The sequence below is a fragment of the Lepidochelys olivacea genome, assembly GCF_965140295.1.
Source record: "Lepidochelys olivacea isolate rLepOli2 genome assembly, chromosome: 6".
In the NCBI taxonomy this organism is placed as follows: domain Eukaryota; kingdom Metazoa; phylum Chordata; order Testudines; family Cheloniidae; genus Lepidochelys; species Lepidochelys olivacea.
In genome coordinates this window covers 12215157-12224101 of record NC_140416.1, presented here as the reverse complement: position 1 = coordinate 12224101, position 8945 = coordinate 12215157, and the positions used below count along the sequence as shown (strand labels likewise).

The following is an 8945-nucleotide window of genomic DNA, read 5'->3' as shown; positions in this document are numbered from 1 at the left end:
GGTTTCATGTTTATTGTCTTTCAATGACCTTTGTATCAAATGTAACATAAGTTACACTACATTTTTAATTGCCAGCCCTGAAAACTCAGTCTAGGCTGTGACAGCCATGTCGGGGCTCTTTTCTATTTTGTGCATCATCACTAGAAGTAAAAGTTCTGCATGCTAGTCAAATCATTTGTTGCACCTCTGCAGCCTCCCCCACCTTGTCTCCTTCATTATGTATTGTCCTAGCTATTGAAGCTCAGAGGGGAATCTACCAGGTGCCACAGCTGGTGGCAGCAGGATAGTCTCACTTGACAGCCTGAGCCTGTCCCTCCACAAGCAGCTTCAGGCTAGGGAATCCAGCTCTTCTCCCCTGCTCCCACAGACTCAGCGGGAAAAGGCGAATGGGAGTGATTTTAGCAACGTGGGCCCCCTTAAAAATAAAGTAGTAAAGTGCCCGGCTGGGATTTGTCCTGCTCGATTGATTGCCGGGATAGCCAGTGAGTTGGCTTAGGACTGAAGAGAGCGGGGCAACCAATGGGCTCTTGAGGGATGGGATGGGATGCAGCTTTAGGGAAGTGAAGTTGTGGGTGGGCCTTCGTGAGCCAATGGGTTCCCCAGGGCATGTCCAGGCGGACAGATTAGGGACGGGCGCGGCAGAGGCGGGTCGGTTCGCTCACAGTGCGCAGTTTGGTTATGATAGAGGGGAGCAGCTGGCTTAGTGGGTCTCAGTGGTGAGACAGCAGGCGGGGAATGGCTCCGCTGCGGGGTCCTAAGGCGGGGATGGAGGAGCCGGAGCTGGCGGGCTCCTCTCCGCGGCGCTTCACCTGGGAGGAGATCGGGCTCCGCACGGGCCAGGGGCACCCGCAGCAGGAGCGGTGGCTGGTGATCGACAGGAAGGTCTATGACATCAGCCAGTTCTACCGGCGGCACCCGGGGGGCGCCCGAGTCATCAGCAGCTACGCGGGGCAGGACGCCACGGTGAGCGGCAGAGGCGTCCGGTTTATTAGCGAGCGCAGGGCGGGGAACTGAACTGGGGCGCAGGGGGTGGGTTAGTTGGGTTATCAATTATTGTGTGGGGCAGGATGCCATGCTGGTGGCAGCAGAGGGGAGGGCCCAAGTAATTGGCCTCTGTAGGGTTAAAAGAAAAGGAGGACTTGTGGCACCTTAGAGACTAACCAATATTTGAGCATAAGCTTTCCTGAGCTACAGCTCACTTCATGGGATGCATACTGTGGAAAGTGTAGAAGATCTTTTTATACACACAAAGCATGAAAAAATACCTCCCCCCCCACCCCACTCTCCTTCTGGTAATAGCTTATCTAAAGTGATCACTCTCCTTACAATGTGTATGATAACCTGGATTTGTGCTGGAAATGGCCCATCATACACATTGTAAGGAGAGTGATCACTTTAGATAAGCTATTACCAGAAGGAGAGTGGGGTGGGGGCAGGTATTTTTTCATGCTTTGTGTGTATAAAAAGATCTTCTACACTTTCCACAGTATGCATCCGATGAAGTGAGCTGTCCTCACGAAAGCTTATGCTCAAATAAATTGGTTAGTCTCTAAGGTGCCACAAGTCCTCTTTTTCTTTTTGCGAATACAGACTAACACGGCTGTTACTCTGAAACCTGTAGGGTTAAGACAGCTGCACTGGAGAGCTATAGACAATGATTGATTTATCAAGACAACAGAAGGGGCAAGGTCTCAGAACTGCAGGCTGAGGAGAAAGGTACTTGTCATATGAGAGAGATTTGTGCCTGCGATCACCCTAAACTGCACAGTGTTTATCTGATCCTTTATATCACTGATATCACTAGGCTGGTGACTTCAGGTGACTTCTAGCCAACGGAACTTCCCTATTCAATCTGTGTTGGAGTGTGGTGCCCATAGACAGATGTGTCACTTGAGGTGGTTTATGCTGGGAGTTGAGAGGCAGAAGAAACTGCCTCCCCTAATGCCCATAGATAGAAACAAATGTTCTGTTTGCTCAGATCCCTCCCTCCTCCGTGACAGAGGGATTCTTGTGGGAGAAATAATAACTGGCTGGTAAAACACTCTGCCGTTTTGAGGAACTAGGAGTCACAGGTTCCTAAGAGATGAGTTTCCTGTTTCTGTGGGTGGAAAAGAATCTGTTAACTCTTGGCACATTATGTAGATGTGAAAGGATATCCCTGAGCAGACAAACAAAGCCAAAACCCAATATTCCATAGGCCATGCTTCCTGCTCTCAGTCCCTAGTGCCCAACTGTAGATGTCCCTTTATATGCCTCTTTAAAATCAGTCTCAGAAATTCAATTATCTGACATCCTATTATCAGTGTATGCTGGCAGACCATAAACATACCCTTGTAACCCCCTGTTTCAGGGGCCTCCAGTCTTATGCCACCCTCTGTGACTTGGGCAGCTGGCTATGGCCCAACCTGAAACAATCGGAGAGAGACAGTTTTTACTAGCAAAAGGTATTTTTCTAAATTGTTTCTGATTCATCCACCTTCTTCACCTAGGAGTTTTTATGACGGTTGGTCTGTGACTGAAAATACAGCTGCATCTTACAACCTACAGTCCCAATGAAATCATTGGGCTACATTATGGCTGTATTGCATTTAAATTCTTCTTTGTATTACTGCTCAGTTTTCTTCACATAAAAGTTAATTTCTTGCTCCCCTTTGGAGTGGCTATCACTTCTTTTATTCGCTTTCTCCTTTTGGCTTTTTAATAGCAAGAACTCCTCTCTCACCCTTTCCTTAAATGGCTAATAATTCATTTTTGTTGCTAAGTGATACAGTATCAGATGCTGGGGGACTTGAGAAAGAAAAGGTGGTGTTTAGAAAGGGGCTAAAGATGTCTGCAATTTCATCGGTTCTCCTGCTTCTTAACTGTGTTTTGGGAAACAAAATTAACAGGTAAAAATGGTGTTCTTCTTGCTTCCCTTTCCAATCTTCCTAAAAATATATATATTAAAAAAAAATAACTGCACTTGCACTTTCAGCTCCCGCATATAAGTCACATCTGGTGTTTGGGATATGTTAGCCAATCCATAGGGCTGGGATATCATTTTTGGTAGTAAATTTCAAAATGTAAACCTCCAATTTTGAAGCATTTTAGAACACTGTTTGTACCTTCCTACCCTGAAAGCTGATCCATACACCTTGATCTTATCAGCTGTGCACTACTCCTAGCTGGTTTCACACCAAAAAGCTGACTGGGTGGGTGGGAATAGCACATAGGTGCTGGAACTGGGCGTGTGGCAGCACCCCCTGGCTTGAAGTGGTTTCCATTATATACAGGGTTTACAGTTTGGTTAAATGGCTCTCAGCACCCCACTATTAAAAACTGCTCCAGCATCCCTGGAGTTGCATTGAGGGCAGCATGAGAAATATAAGAAGGAAGAGGGGCACTATTGATTTAAAGAAATATTCCTTAGAAAAGGTGATGAAATACAAGTCAAGACATACTGGTAAATATCAGCCTTACTTCAGAACTGGATGTCACCTCCTTATCACCAATCCTGTGTGTGTTGGTCTGATTTTTGCCTGTGGGAATAGAAGCAGGAAATAAAAGGGACTGGGGTTCACTGTAGAAGGATGAGGGGATGGAAGGAATCATGTGTGTTTCCTTCCCTTGTCCATCTCATACAAGGTCTTGAAGCTCTCACCATGGAGGGAAGTGTGCAGGGAGCTCCCTGACTACTTTCAGATAGGGGAAGTGGAATCAAGAGGAAAGAGGTAACCACCAGTTAGCTAATCAGCTTGTGAGGAAGTTGGGTGGCTCTGATATGCTGACTGCCTTATTCTCAGAGGGTGGGTTTTCTCCAAGGGATGTAGTGGAGCTAGGAATTCATGAGGAAGCTGTTTTTTCTCCTCATGATCAGATTGTGTGCTTACGTGTGGGTTTTTGTTTTATTACAAAAGGAGACTGATCTGAATGTACTTCCTTAATAGCACAATTACTTTCTCTACAGTAACCCCAGGATTGCTGGCCAGAGGTAATAAGGAAATCTAAAATAAAATTCTTTCACAAAAAAAGTGCATGGTCCTTTTAAGAATGTGGCTCATGATTCTTCTTTGTTAGTACTATCCTTTCCAAAAGGTGCATTAGAGACTTTGCCTCCATTAGATGTTACTGCCACTCTACAGCCATCAGGTGAATGAAAGGAGATATCCCAGGGGCTAGGGCGGTAGACTGGACTTGAGAACAGTAGTTCAAGTACCTGCTGTCTCAGCCTCCCTGTGAGATATGGGGCAAGTCACTTAATCTCTCTGTGCTGAAGTTTCCCATCTGTTAAATGGAGATAATAGCACTTCCTTAACTTACTGGGGTGTTGTACAGATCCATATAATAAAAGATTGAGACACTCTGATACTATGGTCATGGCTATAGAAGCACCTTGAAAGATACAATGACTAGTCTAAATGATAATGTCGTCATTCCTGCTTTGTCTATGTATCCAGGCCGTCCAACAGGAACACGCAAATGGAGAAACTAGTAGCCTTAGGCGTATCCAACCTACTCAGTTACATAAGGTGTCTTGCTACCTCATGCCATAATGCCAAACAGCTGTCAGCTCCAGTAACAGAACTGCTGATGTTCTCCATGCCCTTTCTGCTCTATGGCCCCATCTTAGCTTCTCTCTTCCTTCCCTGATCAGCCCATTATCAAAAGCTAGCCATCACCTGCTTTCACTTTCCATCCTGCTTTATTGTTGTGCTCCTTGTACCCAGATAAGGTGTGGGTAGCATTAAAGTGTATCATACTATAGCTATCTGTAACATGTCTGTCGCCACAGTACTTATACACCAAAACAATTATTAAGAAATACACAGTTTGCCTATATATCATGCTTTATATACATAGGGTTAGATTGTTACCTGCACTGCGTACTTCTAAAAGGGAGTAACAAATTCCCTACATCCATGAGTAAGCTACCTTGACATTTGGTTCATTTATAAAGGAGTAAGTGGGGTTACTCACCTGCTTACTACCACCCCAAGCAAGTGAATGGGCCAGAGTAGCTGAGCCAGCATGAGGAGGAAGTAGTTTACTGTTGGTATAGGTCTCCTGAGCATGGAGGAAAGAATTGTGGTTCAGAAGTGTGGCTCAGAGTCACAAGGCATCCCAACATACAGTTGGAGTGGTGCAGCTTGGTCAGGACTGTGCCTAAAGTAAAAATCTAGCCCTGAGATGATAAGTATACTCTAGGTTAACACATTACCTTTCATCTGAAGATCTCACCGCATTTTACAAGTGTGGGTAAGGATTATTATCCATATTTTTAGGCAAAGAAGCTGAGTACAGACTACTTAAGTGACATGTGCAAGAACACATAGCAAGACTGTGACAAACACGGGTACTAGAGCCTGGGTTCTCCTAACTCCCAGTCCTGTATTGTACTGACTAAACGTGTTGGCTGACAAAATTAAGACTAGTCGCAGGCCTACAATAGTGTTGCCAATTCTAGTGATTTTTATCATGAGTCTTGTGATATTTGGCACCAACAGCTCTGAGGGAAATAAGTAGAAATGGGATAAGAGGGAAGGTCCTCTCATGGATCAGTAACTCATTGAAAGATAGGAAACGAAGGATAGGAATAAATGGTCAGTTTTCACAATGGAGGGAGGTGAACAGTACAGATCCTTGGTTTCTGAGACCTGTGCTGTTTAACATATTCATTAATGATCAGGAAAAGGGGGTGAACAGTGAAGTTGTATTATTTTCCAACTTTGCAAGATAGATAAATCCAAAGCTGATTGCAAGAGGGCTCTTACAAAAGAGTTGCAGAGGGCTCTTACAAAACTGGCTGATTGGGCAACAATACGGTAGATTAAATTCAATGTTCAAAGTAATACATGTTGGAAAAAATAATCCCTAATATACATAAAGAGGATCCCCCACCCTGTCCAAACACCAGCATCAATGGTCACTTGCACATTCAACTCCTTGGCCTGGGCTGGCGTTAACCCTGAGTAATGACTTGGGCAGGGATGAGTGGGCCAAGTTGGCACTATCATCTGCTATACAGGGGGTTGGAAGGAATGTGGTGGCAGGTCCAGGCCAGTGCAGACACCAGACCCCTTCTCCAGGTCTCTCTTACCTTCAGCTCCACTGCTTGGTGCATGCAGGCAACAGGGCTACGTGTGCTCAGGGATCTTTCTGTTGCTCTGTTCTGATCTCTATGTCTGGCTGGGTCTGGGGCCTGCACAGTCCCTTCTGTGGATAGATATGAGGCACTGCAGGGCTGTCTGGTCTCCTGGCTGCTTGTAGGTGACCCACAAAGTGCTGCCTCTGCTGTCAGCTCTGCAGTGCGATAGCAGAGGCTCCAGACCTCTTGGGGGGAGATATGGCCACCTGACTGCCACCTGAAGTATGCATCAGCTGTGCCTCAAGCCCAGCACCATACATGGACCCAGTAGGAAAAAACTGGGCTGTTAACAGAACCACTTTACAGCACAGAGAGACGTGGGGCAGTCCTTTGAACTCAGGCTCTGTCCCACAAACATTGGGACAGTTACCAATACTGGGCACTGGTCAGTCTGTGTCGCCTGGGATGGGGGATGCACCCTCCCTCCAGCTGCTCAAACAGGCACCAGAATCTTCTGGGTGATGCCCCATTAGCAGGGATGGGGCAGAATATTGGGTCCAGCAGGTTCTATGGCATTGGGATGGGCAGTTGGAGGGGCTAGGAGCTACCTGGAGAGATGGGAACAAGCAGAGGGATGGGGGAGTGAGCTGCTGGGGAGCAGGGTCGTGAACATGAGAGGGAGAGAATGAGACACACCACCCGCCCCAGCTGGTAAGGGGGTAAGTAGGACAGTATGGGGTGCAATCCAGACCAGCGGACTGTCCAGGAGAGGGCTGGACTGTGCAGAACACATTTTGTGGGGGCAAAAACTGGGACTGGAAGCCTGTTGGGGTCACCCTGCAAGTAGTAACCAAAGCTGGTGGGAGCCAGAGTGTGGCTAGTATTTGCTGGCAGTCTGCTAGAGTCAGAGCTGGTGGACCAGGGCTGTGACTATACACAGACACTCCGGGTGGGACCTGCAGGCTGATTGTGAGGAGCTTAGGTTTGGAGGCACCCCAGGTTGCAGGGCAAGTGGTGACACAGCCCCTCACTGGCTAGCCCAAGCCACTGCCTATGTTGCCATGGCTACACTGCTATATTTAGTGCACTATCTTGAGCGGAGCTCACGTGTGTCTGTCTGCCTGAGCTGAGAATTACACCACCCTGCTGCAGTGTAGATATAGTCTCAAAGGCCCTTCGATATGGGTTGTTTCCCTGCTAATTTCAGCTTTCAAGCCTGTGCCATTTTGGCTGTAAAGTGGTTCAAGAAAAGGTCACAAGGAGGGAAAGTACTTTTTCCCTAATCTTTCCTTTACTCAGAAATCTTAGTTTGTTGTAGAGAAATAAGTGGCTGGGTTTGCAGAATCTGTCTGTGAGGAAAGGCAAAAAGAAGAGTCAAAGATGATGCCCATGATGTCAACTTGGAAGATAGGAAACTGGAGCAAATTAGTTCTGGTGAAACCCCACCAAGTCAGTGATCTTAGATCAGAAATGTGTTTGGCCCATTGACTTTTCAGTAGCTATGAGATTTCCAAGGGGAGAATATAGGCAACAGGTGGAGAAGTGGAACTGGACTGATGGTAATAGTTTGGGGTTGAGAGGTAAATTTGGGAAACAACAGCGTGGAGGTGATACCCGAACCCGGGAGAGTCATTGAATATAGTTATCCAAAGGAGAGAATGTAAAGGAAAAGAAGAGAGACCTGGAGGACTCTGATAGAGAAAGGAGTATGTGAAGGTCCTAGAAGGATAAGTCAAAAACATAAGAGGATACCAAGAAAGTGGAGAACAATGGAAGCCTTGGGCAGAGAAGTATCTGTTTCAGAGATTTGTAATGTCTAAAGGCAGAAGGGACCACTGTGATCAACTAGTCTGATCTCCTGTACATCACAGGCAATAAGACTTCCTTGAATTAATTCCTGTTTGAATTAAACGATATCTTTTTGAAAAACATCCAATCTTGATTTAAACATTTCCATTGATAGAAAATCCACCAGAGCCCTTAGTAAGTCGTTCCAATGGTAAACTACCCTCACCATTAAAAACATGTGCCTTACTGCTAGTCCAAATTTGTCTAGCCTCATCTTCTGCCACTGGAACTTTTTCTGTCTTTGTTCTACTGTGTCTGAAATGGCGGGGGTCAAGGATAAGGATGATGGAGAAGAGACCCATTTGAAACGGCTAAAGGAGAGAGTAATTAGGGATATAGGTGACAGAGGTTACTCTGAAGTGAGTGAAGCTCATACTGTAGAGGGTCAAAGAGAGAACTGGAGGAAAGGAAATGGAGGGCACAGAAGTAAACTGCTCACATGAGGTTAGAGGTGAAGGAGAGGAGGGATATGGGTATTAAAGAGACAAGTGGTGTCAAAAGGATATTTTGGGACTGGAGCTATAATTGCATGTTTGGAGGTAGAGGGGAGAAAACCAGAGGAGAGATTTAGGATAAGAGAATGACTGGGAGTGGACAAGGTTGAGGAAATACGTTATGGGATTGGAGGCTGGAGATGGACATAATAAAAGAAACTGGATTCCAAGACAGAAATTCAGGAGGGGAGGGAGAGGAGAATGAAGAAATGGAGAGCACTTCACAGATGGTATTGACTTTGGCTTGGATGATGTTGGCAAAGTGAGAGGACATATTTCTGGCTCTGAGCATACCCTCTCTCTCAAAGCACTCAGCTGGTTAATGTGCAACCACAAGTCCTGACTCCAGCACCACTAGCATAGATTTATGGTTAATAAATGTGCCTATATGCTGTGATGCTAATGGCATCTTTGATTCAAAACACCACCCGCAGTTTCCAACTATCACAGCATCTTCTGGAGGTTGTGCTACGTGGTGGCTTCCACTCAAGTGATGCTAGGAATTTGACTCTTTCTTGAGGATCAGCAGGTGCCTCTTT

The 8945-nt window shown here is 46.0% G+C and overlaps 1 protein-coding gene across 1 annotated transcript in view; it reads left to right on the top strand.

Moving 5' to 3' along the window:
• Positions 1 to 588: 588 nt before the first annotated feature.
• Positions 589 to 8945, top strand: part of LOC311521626 (acyl-CoA (8-3)-desaturase-like) — a 30861-nt gene continuing 22504 nt past the window's right edge. The window contains exon 1 of the mRNA XM_084630010.1: positions 589 to 963. Coding sequence (XP_084486136.1) covers positions 736 to 963 — 228 coding nt within the window. The 5' untranslated portion in view covers positions 589 to 735. The remainder of the gene's footprint in view (positions 964 to 8945) is intronic.